The sequence below is a fragment of the Sinohyriopsis cumingii genome, chromosome 10 (assembly GCF_028554795.1).
Source record: "Sinohyriopsis cumingii isolate HCF-2022 chromosome 10, ASM2855479v2, whole genome shotgun sequence".
NCBI classification, from domain to species: domain Eukaryota; kingdom Metazoa; phylum Mollusca; class Bivalvia; order Unionida; family Unionidae; genus Sinohyriopsis; species Sinohyriopsis cumingii.
In genome coordinates, this window is record NC_142970.1 from 124,025,505 (window position 1) to 124,044,295 (window position 18,791).

Consider the following 18,791-nt stretch of genomic DNA (forward strand, 5'->3'; position numbering starts at 1 on the left):
GACAAGTGCAGCCATTCTTACAATATCATGCCATTAGAGTACTGACAAATATTCATACAATATCATGCATTAGAGTATTGACAAGCCTGGACATTCAAACAATATCATGCCAATAGAGTACAGACAACCATGCATGCAATATCAGGCCACTTGAGTATTGACAGCTATTCATGCAACATCATGACAGAGTACTGACAGACATTGTTCATTGCTACAATATCATGACATTAGAGTACTGACAGACATTCATACAATATCATGCATTAGAGTATTGACAAGCCTGGACATTCAAACAATATCATGCCAATAGAGTACAGACAACCATGCATGCAATATCAGGCCACTTGAGTACTGACAGCTATTCATGCAACATCATGACAGAGTACTGACAGACATTGTTCATTGCTACAATATCATGCCATTAGAGTACTGACAAATATTCATACAATATCATGCATTAGAGTATTGACAAGCCTGGACATTCAAACAATATCATGCCAATAGAGTACAGACAACCATGCATGCAATATCAGGCCACTTGAGTATTGACAGCTATTCATGCAACATCATGACAGAGTACTGAAAGCTTGGTCATTGCTACAATATCATGACATTAGAGTACTGACAGACATTCATACAATATCATGCCATTATTGACAAACTTGGCCATTCTTACAATATCATACCATTAGAGTACTGACAACCATTCATACATCATGACATTAGAGTACTGACAGCAAAATTCATGTCATTAGAGTACTGACAACTATTCATGCAATATCATGCAATCAGAGTAATGACAAACATTTGTACAATATCATGCAATTAGAGTACTGACATCCATTTGTACAATATCAAGCCATTAGAGTAATGACAGCCATTCATACAATATCATGCCATTAGAGTCATGACAGCCATTCATAAAATATCATGACATTAGAGTGATGACAGCCATTCATACAATATCATGCCATTAGAGTAATGACAGCCATTCATACAATATCATGCCAAAATACTACTTCTGACAATCCAGTGAAAGTTTGGCTTGCTTCAAGTCTTGTAAGGTATAGATTTCTCAGCTTCATTTTCACAACCAGTGATTTTCTAAGGATGCCAACATATATTTAAACTTTTCACTGAGGAAACTAGTAACAGTACATACTGTGGCATTTGTAATAGTAACAGTCCATACTGTGGCATTTGTAATAGTAACAATCCATACTGTGGCATTTGTAATAGTAACAGTCCATACTGTGGCATTTGTAATAGTAACAGTCCGTACTGAGGCATTTGTAATAGTAACAGTCCATAATGCAGCATTTGTAATAGTAACAGTCCATACCATGGCATTTGTAATAGTAATAGTCCATACTGTGGCATTTGTAATAGTAACAGCCACTACTGTGACATTTGTAATAGTAACAGTCCATACTGTGGCATCTGTAACAGTAACAGTCCATAATGTGGCATTTGTAATAGTAACAGTCCATACTGTGGCATTTGTAATAGTAACAGTCACTACTGTGACATTTGTAATAGTAACAGTCCGTACTGTGGCATTTGTAACAGTAACAGTCCATACTGTGACATTTGTAGTAGTTACAGTCCATACTGTGACATTTGTAATAGTAACAGTCCGTACTGTGACATTTGTAATAGTAACAGTCCATACTGTGACATTTGTAATAGTAGCAGTCTGTACTGTGGCATTTGTAATAGTAACAGTCGCTACTGTGACATTTGTAATAGTAACAGTCCATAATGTGACATTTGTAATAGTAACAGTTGCTACTGTGACATCTGTAATAGTAATAGTCCATACTGTGAAAATTGTAATAGTAACAATCCATACTGTGGCATTTCTACAACAAGTTTTTGGATGATTTTAGTGAATTTTGAGATAATTTTGGATATAATTTGATTTCACATTACAAATGTACATCATGTTAGGTTACCATGGTTATACAACTTTGAAAGAATTAAAAATATTTCTTCATAAATCTCTAGAATCTGAATTTATTGTATTATTTACTCAATCTATAGTTTTAACATTGTAGTTCTGTATTATTTTTAATTTCCTTCAACAGTTCCCAAACTGTATTATTTTTAAGCTCCTTCATCCATTCCCAAACTGTATTACAATGGTAAAGCAAAACACTATTGAATTGGCAATGCCCAAACTGTATTACAATGGTAAAGACTACTGAATTGACAATTCCCAAACTGTATTACAATGGTAAAGACTACTGAATTGACAATTCCCAAACTGTATTACAATGGTAAAGACTATTGAATTAACAATTCCCAAACTGTATTACAATGGTAAAGACTTGAATTGGCAATGCCCAAACTGTATTACAATGGTAAAGACTATTGAATTGACAATTCCCAAACTGTATCACATTGGTAAAGACTATTGAATTGACAATTCCCAAACTGTATTACAATGGTAAAGACTATTGAATTGGCAATGCCCAAACTGTATTACAATGGTAAAGACTATTGAATTGGCAATTCCCAAACTGTATTACAATGGTAAAGACTATTGAATTGGCAATGCCCAAACTGTATTACAATGGTAAAGACTATTGAACTGACAATTCCCAATCTGTATCACAATGGTAAAGACTATTGAATTGACAATTCCCAAACTGTATTACAATGGTAAAGACTATTGAACTGGCAATGCCCAAACTGTATTACAATGGTAAAGACTATTGTATTGGCAATTAAGCAGATTCTTCATAATGTTGTCACATCTACATTAATCATGTTTATTCCTATAGCATCAACTACAGATGTGATGAATGTTTTACATTAAGTGGTCCTATCATTAAAACAGATGTAAATAAAAATGTAGGTATATATTCCATTCAGTCGTTACATTATTTAAAGGCACAAATTAAAGATACAGTCCACTTTCCTTTATTACTGTATATGGATCTCATTTTTATAGTCTTGTTCCTGTTTGCCAAGTTTCATCAAAATCACCAGTCTTGTTCCTGTTTGCCGAGTTTCATCAAAATCACCCGTCTTGTTCCTGTTTGCCAAGTTTCATCAAAATCACCAGTCTTGTTCCTGTTTACCAAGTTTCATCAAAATCACCAGTCTTGTTCCTGTTAGCAAGTTTCATCAAAATCACCAGTCTAACCAATCACTAACCTCCTAATGCCAAGTGCCAAGTGAGGCAGCTGTTAGTATCATTTTTTAAAGTCTTTGATATGATCTCACAACAGCTTATTGACTGTGTGACACACCATGAGCATCACAACAGCTTATTCACTGTGTGAAACACCATGAGCATAACAGCTTATTTGCTGTGTGACACACCATGAGCATCACAACAGCTTATTGACTGTGTGACACACCATGAGCATCACAACAGCTTATTCACTGTGTGACACACCATGAGCATAACAGCTTATTTGCTGTGTGACACACCATGAGCATAACAGCTTATTCACTGTGTGACACACCATGAGCATCACAACAGCTTATTCACTGTGTGACACACCATGAGCATCACAACAAAATTCAATCCAACTAGATACTAGTTAACTTATTAGACTGTACTATGTGCAGGAGATACTGAATTTTAACAATGCACCTGACTGTGCTAATATATATAAAGTAGGTCAAAGTGACAAATATTTACCATCTTCCCTGATTTCCAGGTTTTCTGACCTTGTGCCCTTCATGTCATACCCTCTATGCCTCAGAAAAGGGGACCGATCCTTTCCACGGCTTGCATTGTGAAACTGGGCCCACTCCGGATGTACAATCTCCTGCCCTGTTGGTGATGTCCCAAACTGTATACCATAAAATAGAAACAATCCTAAAGTATAAACCATCTTATTTCACTATGACACAACCAGGGTATTTTACGATGTTCAAAACATGAGGCATATTAAATAGATGTGCTGCTGGCATAAAGATGTTAGTATATGTTTTTTATTTATATATATATATATATATATATACATATATATATATATATATATATATATATATATATATATAACATCTTGTTTATGTAGCATTTGATTAAGTATTTGTATTTATTTCTAATTAAGTATTTGTATTTGTTTGTAATAAAGTATTTGTATTTGTTTGTAATTATGTATTTGTATTTGTTTGTAATTAGGTATTTGTATTTATTTGTAATTAAGTATTTGTTTGTTTGTAATTAAGTAATTGTATTTGTTTGTAATAAAGTACTTGTATTTGTTTGTAATAAAGTATTTGTATTTGTTAGTAATTAGGTATTTTTATTTGTTTGTAATTAGGTATTTGTATTTATTTGTAATTAAGTATTTGTATTTGTTTGCAATAAAGCATTTGTATTTGTTAGTAATTAGGTATTTTTATTTATTTGTAATTAAGTATTTGTGTTTGTTTGTAATTAAGTATTTGTATTTGCTTGTAATAATAACAAGTTTTTGTATTTGTTTGTAATTAGGTATTTGTATTTATTTTTAATCAAGTATTTGTATTTATTTGTAATTAAGTATTTGTATTTGTTTATAATTAAAATACTGTAATCTAGGTCCATCTCTCAGTTAAAATTAATTACTATCAGGTCATATGGCCAAAATTACACCGCATATATTTCACCAAAACATACACACTTTCAAGTATAAATACTCTGTATATGAATAGTTTTAAATACTGCACTTCTGCCTTGCTCCCTGTTCAGATCTCATCCATCCATCCATCCATCCAACCAACCATTCAAGTACTTGTTTAAATGTTTAAATAATGGAAAACCATTATGGAGTTGGGAAATCCTAATGGTATTGTAAACTGAGTTATACCAACATCTGGGTTGACCAAACTAAACTATATCAATGACAGAGGCTGACCAAACTAAACTATACCAATGACAGAGGCTGACCAAACTAAACTATATCAATGACAGAGGCTGACAAAACTTAACTATACCAATGACAGAGGCTGACCAAACTAAACTATACCAATGACAGAGCTCGTAAATTTGGCAAACACAGAACTTGTAAAACTGACAACCGCAAAATCTGGTCAAAATGACAAACATAAAACTGTTAAAACTGACAACCACAAAACTCGTCAAATTGACAACCACAAAACTGCTAAAACTGACAAACACATGCTACTAATGCTCAGTTACAGTTTGGTTGGATTATTCATTGGAATTACAAGGTGCTAATTGGAATAAAATATTATCCTGTGCCTATTGTGAATTATTCAAAGGAGTTCTGGACAATGCATTTCTGATACATCATGACTGTTGGCTGACCAGTACACTCAAAAGCTCTGGAGCTTTATAAGCTGCCTTTTGGCATTAAAATATGGCATACAAAGTTAATACACATGCAGTCTTGTTTTCTTTCACTCTGGAAATTCCTGATTTGGCTAATTTAAGTGAATACAAAAATAAGAGGGTCTTGGGCCCCACTTCTGAACTGGAATGAAAATGTGTGAAGTTGAAACATCGCTGTTTTTGTTTCAGACACATTTTAATCATAGATGAACATTAAAATCATGGATACCTTTTTATCTGACAGGACTGGAAATATGTCCCGAACATCTGTCTTGTTCTGTTTCTGTTTTTTACGTAGGGTTGCATTTAGGGTATCAACACGACGCTTGATGACTGCAGCATGCTGACTTGGTAATGTGGCAGTCAGTGTCTGAACTTCTTCCTCAGTCAACTCTGTCCCATCTGAATCAAAACAAAGACATTCATGAGTCTCACTCACTTGGCAAAAGTGTCACTCACCTGGCAAAAGTCTCACTCACCTGACAAAAGTCTCAATCACCTGGCAAAAGTCTTATTCAACTGGCAAAAGTCTCACTCACATGACAAAAGTCTCACTCACCTGGCGAAAGTCTCACTCACCTGGCAAAAGTTTTATTCACTGGCAAAAGTCTCACTTACCTGACAAAAGTCTCACTGACCTGGTGAAAGTCTCAGTCACCTGGCAAAAGTCTTATTCAACTGGCAAAAGTCTCACTCACCTGACTATGTAACTTTTAAAAAGACCAATACTTTCATAATAATGCTGTTCAAATATCCAAGGTTACATTCTTTAAATGTAAAAAATAAATATTTCAATCAAGTCCAAATTTCTCAGATGAGGCAGTCATAAATGTACTTTTGAAAAAGAACTTTTTTCTCAGTTAGATAATGACTGAATCCTGTATATAAAAAAAAATGGTATGGAAGCTTTCCATTTTTAATAATTTCTTACTGCATAAGTATTTACCACTGAGTACAAAGAAATAAACTACATAAGTATTTACCACTGAGTACAAAGAAATAAACTGCAGCAGTATTTACCAATGAGTACAAAGAAATAAACTGCAGCAGTATTTACTACTGAGTACAAAGAAATAAACTGCAGCAGTATTTACCACTGAGTAAAAAGAAATAAACTGCATCAGTATTTACCATTGAGTACAAAGAAATAAACTGCATCAGTATTTACCACTGAGTACAAAGAAATAAACTGCATCAGTATTTACCAGTGAGTACAAAGAAATAAACTGTTACGACCTTGGTCTTAAATTAAATAACAGAAAAGAGCAAATATCAAAATGTTTTTTAAAATTCAACAAATAATTTATTGCCCTAGGATGCAATATGAATGTTTATAATGAATGTACAGTAATGCAAATTAAAACCCAAAGAGTCCTAATAGATATATCAACAGAACAAATGTACAAAATTCCAATCGATTTCCAGTGACATTCCAATTAAGTTCCAATATTGAATCCGTGGACTTGCCTATAGTCTCAAATATGCTAATGTGGCAGTGGCCTGTAGCATGGCAATGTACTAAGTCTTTTGATGTATCACAATACTATAATCCAAAATTGTTCTTTTATGAAACCATTAAAATTCCAAATTAATATTTCCAAACTAGGTATATTATAGATGAACACTTTGTATTTCCAGTGAGTAATTGGAATAAATAATTATATCCAAATAAAAATTTAACACAGCAATAACAAGGATGATTAATTTCTAAAGTAAACCAGATCATATAAAAAAAAACTAGAATACAATAGTAGAACGAAGATAAGGGTCAAAAGTTCATTTTCAGAACAATCTAAGATGTCAACAAGACAAAATCTATTGCTATAATATAAAGAACAAGGGAAACATCAGGTAGACAAGGTTTATCATGGGGTAATTACAAATTGATAATGCTTGTATTTTTTAATCCACACTTAAATAGAATTATTAACTATGTATTATCTGTTTATGAAATAAATTTCACTGGTCGGGTACACAATGAACTTAATTTTGGACAAAGTCGAGTCCAAAATAAAACAATACATAGAATATAATCATGGAAGAAAAGAACTAAAAGATAAAAGAAATTAAATACATATAACAATATTATCACTGTTATCTATTGATCCTATTGGGCCATACCACCATATATAATCACTGTTATCTATTGATCCTATTGGGCCATACTACCATATATAATCACTGTTATCTATTCATCCTATTGGGCCATACCACCATATATAATCACTGTTATCTATTGATCCTATTGGGCCATACCACCATATATAATCACTGTTATCTATTCATCCTATTGGGCCATACTACCATATATAATCACTGTTATCTATTCATCCTATTGGGCCATACCACCATATATAATCACTTATCTATTGATCTTATTGGGCCATACTACCATATATAATCACTGTTATCTATTCATCCTATTGGACCATACCACCATATATTATCACTGTTATCTACTGATCCTACTGGGCCATACCACCATATATAATCACTGTTATCTATTCATCATATTGGGCCATACCACCATACATAATCACTGTTATCTCTAGATTGTTTCTACCATCACATCATGTTCTTCAACTTTTATCATTCACAGGTAATAAAACTTATTACATAAGTAGTAAAACTAACCCTAACCCTAACCATCATAGGTAATAAAACTTATTACATATGTAGTAAAACCCTAACCCTAACCCTCATAGGTAATAAAACTTATTACATAAGTAGTAAAACTAACCCTAACCCTAACCGCATATGCTCACACTATACCTATCATCGTACATATACACATACAAAAACCCGGTAACAGACAGATGAACATGACCTATCATGGCACATAAATCCACAAAAGCAGTGTGACAGATGGATAAACATGACCTACCCCATATATCCACAAAAGCAGTGTGACAGATGGATAAACATGACCTACCCCATATATCCACAAAAGCAGTGTGACAGATGGATAAACATGACCTACCCCATATATCCACAAAAGCAGTGTGACAGATGGATACACATGACCTACCCCATATATCCACAAAAGCAGTGTGACAGATGGATAAACATGACCTACCCCATATATCCACAAAAGCAGTGTGACAGATGAATGAACATAACCTACCCCATATATCCACAAAAGCAGTGTGACAGATGGATAAACATAACCTACCCCATATATCCACAAAAGCAGTGTGACAGATGCAGATGAATGAACATGACCTACCCCATATATCCACAAAAGCAGTGTGACAGATGGATAAACATAACCTACCCCATATATCCACAAAAGCAGTGTGACAGATGAATGAACATAACCTACCCCATATATCCACAAAAGCAGTGTGACAGATGAATGAACATGACCTACCCCATATATCCACAAAAGCAGTGTGACAGATGGATAAACATGACCTACCCCATATATCCACAAAAGCAGTGTGACAGATGAATGAACATAACCTACCCCATATATCCACAAAAGCAGTGTGACAGATGAATGAACATAACCTACCCCATATATCCACAAAAGCAGTGTGACAGATGGATGAACATGACCTACCCCATATATCCACAAAAGCAGTGTGACAGGTGGATAAACATAACCTACCCCATATATCCACAAAAGCAGTGTGACAGGTGGATAAACATAACCTACCCCATATATCCACAAAAGCAGTGTGACAGATGAATGAACATAACCTACCCCATATATCCACAAAAGCAGCGTGAGAGATGAATGAACATGACCTACCCCATATATCCACAAAAGCAGCGTGACAGATGGATAAACATAACCTACCCCATATATCCACAAAAGCAGTGTGACAGAACAATAAACATGACCTACCCCTTATATCCACAAAAGCAGTGTGACAGATGAATGAACATAACCTACTGCAGTGTATCCACAAAAGTATAAATATAATTACTCTTCTAAAGACATAAAGTAATGACTTTTTCATAAATAATATGTAATTAAACATGGATTTATGAAATGTAATTAAATATAGATATATGTAATTAAACATGGATTTATGTATATGTAATTAAACATGGATGTATGTAATTAAACATGGATATAAGACCAATGGGATTTTAGTGTGAGAAAAAGTCAAAGATTTCTAAGGTTTGGCCGAATAAATGGAAATAACATACTCAACAGTTACCATTATCAGATTTTACATATGCAACAAGAAGGGAGGACTTTGGAAAACAGCAACAACAGGAATTTAGAAAACATACCAGCATTAGGTGCAGTTGAAAAGATACGGGAATCAGGAAAACAACAATAAAATATGAGTAACTGGGTCACATTCTTCTCAACTGCTACCTGTAAGCATCATTTAGGTACTGGGTGATCTGTAGTGCCTGTCCTTCATTTAGTCAGAGACAGCCTGAATTTAAGGGAAGTGGGTGTAGGTATATGGTATACTTCATATAGATATACATTAAGGGAGAATAAAGTAAAATAGAATGTGAGAGGAACAATAAAAATACCTTGATGGAATGGAAAGACATACCTTGATGGAATGGAAAGACACATCTGAAACCATGTAGCTAAACTTATAGTGTGGAAAAATTGAAGAGGTGGACAGGACATTAGTATGCATAGAGTGAGAGAGTGTTATATGGACAAGAGGAGACCAATGGTCCGAGATATACAAAGCAAAACTGATCCACATATCTCAGATGTTTTTAAAATCAAAGACAACTAGTTCTGAAAGTTCACCTACACGTTTGCATCATAGTACACGAGCTGAATTTGGGGCTCCATGTTGGTAGACCTAATGATAGCAATATTATTGAATATGGGGCTCTATATAAAGATGTACTAAAAGGTGTACAACTGCAGTTAAATATTTATACTTCTACAAACACCAGCCCCAAGACAGAAAGCTAGTCAGAAATACAAAAGACAGACATAATGAAGGCATCTGACACAAGACATATTCAAATACTAATACAGAATGGGTTTTGCAATCAAGCGCTAAAATCTGGGAATTACTTACTACTTCTGGCACCAACCGAGTTAACGCCATAATGTGATACACACTTATAACAATCTGACACTAGATAAGAAATACATACATGTGCAGTGTCCTAAATGTTTCACACAACTATCAATCATTATCAAATTCTATATAGATCCAAAACACAATATAAATTACACCATGGATATGTGTGTGTGTGTATGTGATTTGGATTTTTAACATAGCAATAACAATTTTTCAGTCATATCGCTATGATGTCTAGAGTGTGGCAGTTTATAGTGATGTCTAGCACTGGGGCATCATGCCGCAGACATGTAGCATTATGTCCCACCCAGTCGCAATATCCTGACACAGGCCGATCAGTCCTGACACTAACTTCCTAATGCTAAGTGCCAAGCAAGGCAGCTGTTAGAACCATTTTTATAAGTATTTGGCATGACTTGGCCAGGGTTTAAACCTGTGACCTCTAGCATCAGAGGCAGGTGCTCTAACAACTAGGCCACTGGAGCAGTCCACTTCTGATATATTTCGCAAATGCCACTTAAAATGTTTGTACATTACTCATGTGATTTTCCTGAATGACATCTTGGAAAGAACAGCTGATTTATCATCTAAGACTGAAAGTCATCATGGCTTTCCTGTTTTGAACCCTTTATTACTGAAAGCCATCATGGATTTCCTGTTTTGAACCCTGTATTATGTTTAGCATGGCCTAAACTCTCCAAATTACATCAATAAGGTGACAATCTTGTTTGTATAATCTTAACCCCATTACTCAGACACGCATCATTGCACCATTTACAAGGACTGATATAACAGTTCTGGCCCCAGTAGACTGGTTCTCATTGATATCTTTAATACATGGAAAGAAGTTTTTTCAAATTTATTTTTCACTTAGATTTCAGTGATAAACTGGTATGTATTTTGCTCAAAGACAGTGAACTACATCACATCTGTTGCTTGGAAACAGACTTGCCCATGCAAATATGGCAACTATGTTACTAAATAAGCTATTTTTGAACTGTTAATACTGAATTGGAAAATTAAGAAAGTGTCCGTAGTTGCTGCTTGTAAGTACTAGGTAAATGAATCTGCACATTTCTGCTTTCTGCCAATGAGGTAATATAGTGGTGGTGGTCACTTTTTTTAAACACTGTAGGCATCAAATATACATTTTAGTCCACAGCAATATTTACGGAAATGTACATACCAGAACCGATTCAACTCAGCCAGATATATAAGTCACATCTTCGATGTTTGCTTTAAACTCATAACATTAACGTTATTGCAAGAATCATTACAGCACTGGGCCTATGAGTCAGACTGTATTCTGGAATCATTAAAGAACTGAACCGATGAGTCAGTCTGTATTCTGGAATCATTACAGCACTGGACCCATGAGTCAGTCTGGATTATGGAATCATTACAGCACTGGACTAATGAGTCAGTCTGGATGCTGGAATCATTACAGCAATGGAGCAATGAGTCAGTCTGTATGATGGAATCATTACAGCACTGGACCCATGAGTCAGTCTGGATTATGGAATCATTACAGCACTGGACTAATGAGTCAGTCTGGATGCTGGAATCATTACAGCAATGGAGCAATGAGTCAGTCTGTATGATGGAATCATTACAGCACTGGACCAATGAGTCAGTCTGTATGATGGAATCATTACAGCACTGGACCAATAAGTCAGTCTGTATTCTGGAATACAGGTTATACTGCAGAAGCCCTTTGATATGTTGTTGCTGTTGTTGTAGGGTTTAACGCCATTTTTAGCACACGACACGCTATACATGGCAGCCAGTATAACTGGTGGAGGAAGATCCATGGAAAACCCCGGGAAGAACCACTGACCCACGAGAAGCTACTGGCAGGCTTTCTCACGTAACCATGTTAGCCAAGCCTGAGACTTGAACTCACACAGAGGTGAGACAGCAGTGATCCGTAATGGTGAGTACTTTAGACCACTTGGCCATTCTGGCCCCCCCCCCTTTGATATGTGAATAGCAATCATTATTCTATCAAACTTCATATGGATGACTAAATAAACAAATCAAGTTACATCCAGTAATCAGAATTATTGTTGACTGGTAGATAATTTTATCCATAATTGGAATTATTATGGAAAGGTAGATATTTTTATCCGTAATTGGAATTACTATGGAAAGGTAGATATTTTTATCCGTAATTGGAATTACTATGGAAAGGTAGATAATTTTATTTGGAATTACTATGGAAAGGTAGATATTTTTATCCGTAACTGGAATTACTATGGAAAGGTAGATATTTTTATCCATAATTGGAATTACTATGGAAAGGTAGATAATTTTATTTGGGATTACTATGGAAAGGTAGATATTTTTATCCGTAATTGGAATTACTATGGAAAGGTAGATATTTGTATCCGTAATTGGAATTACTATGGAAAGGTAGATATTTTTATCCGTAATTGGAATTACTATGGAAAGGTAGATAATTTTATTTGGAATTACTATGGAAAGGTAGATATTTTTATCCATAACTGGAATTACTATGGATAGGTAGATATTTTTATCCGTAACTGGAATTACTATGGAAAGGTAGATATTTTTATCCGTGATTGGAATTACTATGGAAAGGTAGATAATTTTATCTGTAATCAGAATTAATGTGGAAAATGTTTTTTCTATAATCAGAAGACATAACTTTTCATATTAATATCCTTAGTGAAAATAACTCATATTTTTGTCACAAAATGACGGCTCTGGCATGCAAGTGGATTATTCGTGTTTGAATGGAATCATTTAGTTGTCCAGCCTTGTTTTTGAACACTCAAATTTTTATATAGTCATGATGTCCTCTCATCAGATATTTGGAAATGATAAAACTTGACAGCTATTGATAACTAACAGATAGATGATCAGTCTGTCTGCCAGACTTGGATCAAGTCCTCATGTACTTCCTAAGATATACATCCACAGTCTCTGGTTTTGACAAATTTAAGTTTAGATGATTTTAAATCTTCAAAATTTTTAATTACAACCAAAATTCCTGTGTCATCACTGCCCATAATTTTTTAAAGAAAGAAGCTTCCTGATTTGAAAGAAACTGATATGAAAAAAGGCTGATCAATCTCTTAATATGACGTCATTGTTTATCTATCATGATAAGATTACAGGAAAATGGGTCATAAGCATGGTGTGGATTGAATGTGGACAGCTCAGGTGACAGAGAAATACAAGATAAAGAAATTATATAATTTTAGTATCAATTGTACCAGCTGTGCGATAAATACCAGTCAACATCAACCAGGAAGAGATTATGCGCAATTAGCATCACTGACTGACTCCACCTGTGCGATAAATATGGAACATTATTCAGGAAGAATATTTATGCAATTCAGTTTGTCAGATAATTTACCGGGAAAGTTGCTAAATATATTTGCATGTAATAACTGTGGAGCATCAGAAGAACTGCAAAGCTAAATTTTAGAGCTGAGTACAAAACTAAATTTTAGAGCTGAGTACAAAGCTAAATTTTAGAGCTGAGTACAAAACTAAATTTTAGAGCAGAGTACAAAGCTAAAGTACAAAGCTAAATTTTAGAGCTGAGTACAAAGAACCATTTTTTATGACTGTATTTTTTTATTATTATGTAATATGTACCATGGTATAGTGAAATTATGGTAGTGACCAACACCTTATGATGTGATATGTACCATGGTATAGTGAAATTATGGTAGTGACCAACACCTTATTATGTGATATGTACCATGGTATAGTGAAATTATGGTAGTGACCAACACCGTATTATGATGGTAGTGACCAACACCTTATTATGTAATATGTACCATGGTATAGTGAAATTATGGTAGTGACCAACACCTTATTATGTGATATGTACCATGGTATAGTGAAATTATGGTAGTGATCAACACCTTATGATGTGATATGTACCATGGTATAGTGAAATTATGGTAGTGACCAACACCGTATTATGATGGTAGTGACCAACACCTAATGATGTGATATATACCATGGTATAGTGAAATTATGGTAGTGACCAATACCATATTATGATGGTAGTGACCAACACCTTATGATGTGATATGTACCATGGTATAGTGAAATTATGGTAGTGACCAACACCATATTATGATGGTAGTGACCAACACCTTATGATGTGATATGTACCATGGTATAGTGAAATTATGGTAGTGACCAACACCTTCTGATGTGATATGTACCATGGTATATTGAAATTATGATAGTGACCAACACCTTATGATGTGATATGTTCCATAGTATAGTGAAATTATGGTAGTAACCAACACCGTATTATGATGGTAGTGACCAATACCTTATGATGCGATATGTACCATGATATAGTGAAATTATGGTAGTGACCAACACCTTATTATGTAATATGTACCATGGTATAGTGAAATTATGGTAGTGACCAACACCATGTTAATTGATATGTACCATGGTATAGTGAAATTATGGTAGTGACCAACACCTTATTATGTGATATGTACCATGGTATAGTGAAATTATGGTAGTGATCAACACCTTATGATGTGATATGTACCATGGTATAGTGAAATTATGGTAGTGACCAACACCTTATGATGTGATATGTACCATGGTATAGTGAAATTATGGTAGTGATCAACACCTTATGATGTGATATGTACCATGGTATAGTGAAATTATGGTAGTGATCAACACCTTATTATGTCATATGTACCATGGTATAGTGAAAGTATGGTAGTGATCAACACCTTATGATGTGATATGCACCATGGTATAGTGAAATTATGGTAGTGACCAACACCTTATTATGTGATATGTACCATGGTATAGTGAAATTATGGTAGTGATCAACACCTTATGATGTGATATGTACCATGGTATAGTGAAATTATGGTAGTGACCAACACCTTATGATGTGATATGTACCATGGTATAGTGAAATTATGGTAGTGACCAACACTGTATTATGATGGTAGTGACCAACACCTAATGATGTGATATATACCATGGTATAGTGAAATTATGGTAGTGACCAACACCTTATGATGTGATATGTACCATGGTATAGTGAAATTATGGTAGTGATCAACACCTTATGATGTGATATGTACCCTGGTATAGTGAAATTATGGTAGTGATCAACACCTTATTATGTGATATGTACCATGGTATAGTGAAATTATGGTAGTGATCAACACCTTATTATGTGATATGTACCATGGTATAGTGAAATTATGGTAGTGATCAACACCTTATGATGTGATATGTACCACTGTATAGTGAAATTATGGTAGTGACCAACACCTTATTATGTGATATGTACCATGGTATAGTGAAATTATGGTAGTGATCAACACCTTATGATGTGATATGTACCATGGTATAGTGAAATTATGGTAGTGATCAACACCTTATTATGTGATATGTACCACGGTATAGTGAAATTATGGTAGTGACCAACACCTTATGATGTGATATGTACCATTGTATAGTGAAATTATGGTAGTGACCAACACCTTATTATGTGATATGTACCATGGTATAGTGAAATTATGGTAGTGATCAACACCTTATGATGTGATATGTACCATGGTATAGTGAAATTATGGTAGTGATCAACACCTTATGATGTGATATGTACCATGGTATAGTGAAATTATGGTAGTGACCAACACATTATGTGATATGTACCATGGTATAGTGAAATTATGGTAGTGATCAACACCTTATGATGTGATATGTACCATGGTATAGTGAAATTATGGTAGTGACCAACACCGTATTATGATGGTAGTGACCAACACCTAATGATGTGATATATACCATGGTATAGTGAAATTATGGTAGTGACCAATACCATATTATGATGGTAGTGACCAACACCTTATGATGTGATATGTACCATGGTATAGTGAAATTATGGTAGTGACCAACACCATATTATGATGGTAGTGACCAACACCTTATGATGTGATATGTACCATGGTATAGTGAAATTATGGTAGTGACCAACACCTTCTGATGTGATATGTACCATGGTATATTGAAATTATGGTAGTGACCAACACCTTATGATGTGATATGTTCCATAGTATAGTGAAATTATGGTAGTGACCAACACCATATTATGATGGTAGTGACCAATACCTTATGATGCGATATGTACCATGATATAGTGAAATTATGGTAGTGACCAACACCTTATGATGTGATATGTACCATGGTACAGTGAAATTATGGTAGTGACCAACACCTTATGATGTGATATGTACCATGTTATAGTGAAATTATGGTAGTGACCAACACCGTATTATGTCCTAGGGCAGGGGCCCAAGACTTTTTGTTGTTGAAAATATCCATCTGTCCATAATTGGAAAAGTATTCTGTATGTTTGACAGCAAAATAACACCACAATTACATCCATTATATTAATGAGAAATAAATAATTATCTTAAGATAAAATAAATTATCTCTGCTCAAAAGAAAATTAAAGCCCCACACCCACCCCCAAATTGAAAATTAAAAGGTCAGTACTTCAAGAGACATACATTTGCTATGTGTTATGCTGGACAAGTTGTATTATAAAAATTATATGTGATGTGGGATGATTAAGATTACATTAAGTGATGTGGGATGATTAAGATTACACTAAGTAAAGTGGGATGATTAAGATTACATTAAGTGATGTGGGATGATTAAGATTACATTAAGTGATGTGGGATGATTAAGATTACATTAAGTAAAGTGGGATGATTAAGATTACATTAAGTGATGTGGGATGATTAAGATTACATTAAGTAAAGTGGGATGATTAAGATTACATTAAGTAAAGTGGGATGATTAAGATTACATTAAGTGAAGTGGGATGAATAAGATTACATTAAGTAAAGTTGGATGATTAAGATTACATTAAGTAAAGTGGGATGATTAAGATTACACTAAGTAAAGTGGGATGATTAAGATTACACTAAGTGAAGTGGGATGATTAAGATTACATTAAGTAAAGTGGGATGATTAAGATTACATTAAGTAAAGTGGGATGATTAAGATTACATTAAGTGAAGTGGGATGAATAAGATTACATTAAGTAAAGTTGGATGATTAAGATTACATTAAGTAAAGTGGGATGATTAAGATTACACTAAGTAAAGTGGGATGATTAAGATTACACTAAGTGAAGTGGGATGATTAAGATTACATTAAGTAAAGTGGGATGATTAAGATTACATTAAGTAAAGTGGGATGATTAAGACTACATTAAGTGGGATGATTAAGATTACATTAAGTAAAGTGGGATGATTAAGATTACATTAAGTGAAGTGGGATGAATAAGATTACATTAAGTAAAGTGGGATGATTAAGATTACATTAAGTGAAGTGGGATGATTAAGATTACATTAAGTAAAGTGGGATGATTAAGATTACACTAAGTAAAGTGGGATGATTAAGATTACACTAAGTGAAGCGGGATGATTAAGATTACACTAAGTAAAGTGGGATGATTAAGATTACACTAAGTAAAGTGGGATGATTAAGATTACATTAAGTGGGATGATTAAGATTACATTAAGTGAAGTGGGATGATTAAGATTACATTAAGTAAAGTGGGATGATTAAGATTACATTAAGTAAAGTGGGATGATTAAGATTACATTAAGTAAAGTGGGATGATTAAGATTACATTAAGTGAAGTGGGATGATTAAGATTACACTAAGTGAAGTGGGATGACTGAGATTACATTAAGTAAAGTGGGATGAGTAAGATTACACTAAGTAAAGTGGGATGATTAAGATTACACTAAGTAAAGTGGGATGATTAAGATTACATTAAGTGAAGTTGGATGATTAAGATTGCACTAAGTAAAGTGGGATGACTAAGATTACACTAAGTAAAGTGGGATGAGTAAGATTACACTAAGTAAAGTGGGATGAGTAAGATTACACTAAGTAAAGTGGGATGACTAAGATTACACTAAGTAAAGTGGGATGATTAAGATTACACTAAGTGAAGTGGGATGACTAAGATTACACTAAGTAAAGTGGGATGAGTAAGATTACACTAAGTGAAGTGGGATGACTAAGATTACACTAAGTAAAGTGGGATGAGTAAGATTACACTAAGTGAAGTGGGATGACTAAGATTACATTAAGTGATGTGGGTGATTAAGCTTACACTAAGTAAAGTGGGATGATTGAGATTACATTAAGTAAAGTGGGATGACTAAGATTACATTAAGTGATGTGGGTGATTAAGCTTACACTAAGTAAAGTGGGATGATTGAGATTACATTAAGTAAAGTGGGATGATTAAGATTACATTAAGTGAAGTTGGATGATTAAGATTGCACTAAGTAAAGTGGGATGACTAAGATTACACTAAGTAAAGTGGGATGAGTAAGATTACATTAAGTAAAGTGGGATGAGTAAGATTACACTCAATTATGTGGGATGATTAAGATTACATTAAGTAAAGTGGG

The 18,791-nt window shown here is 34.1% G+C and overlaps 1 protein-coding gene across 3 annotated transcripts in view; it reads right to left on the reverse strand.

The window, feature by feature from the left end:
* Positions 1 to 18,791, reverse strand: part of LOC149791143 (rho GTPase-activating protein 18-like) — a 225,489-nt gene that overhangs the window by 144,281 nt on the left and 62,417 nt on the right. For all 3 annotated transcript variants that reach the window (XR_016423943.1, XR_016423942.1, XM_089973062.1), the window contains exons 4-5: positions 5,529 to 5,701; positions 3,656 to 3,809 (exon numbers count right to left, since the gene is read on the reverse strand). Coding sequence is in view for 1 of the 3 variants with exons in the window: in XM_089973062.1 (XP_089829188.1) it covers positions 3,656 to 3,809; positions 5,529 to 5,701 (327 nt within the window). In the remaining 2 variants the exon portion in view is untranslated. The remainder of the gene's footprint in view (positions 1 to 3,655; positions 3,810 to 5,528; positions 5,702 to 18,791) is intronic.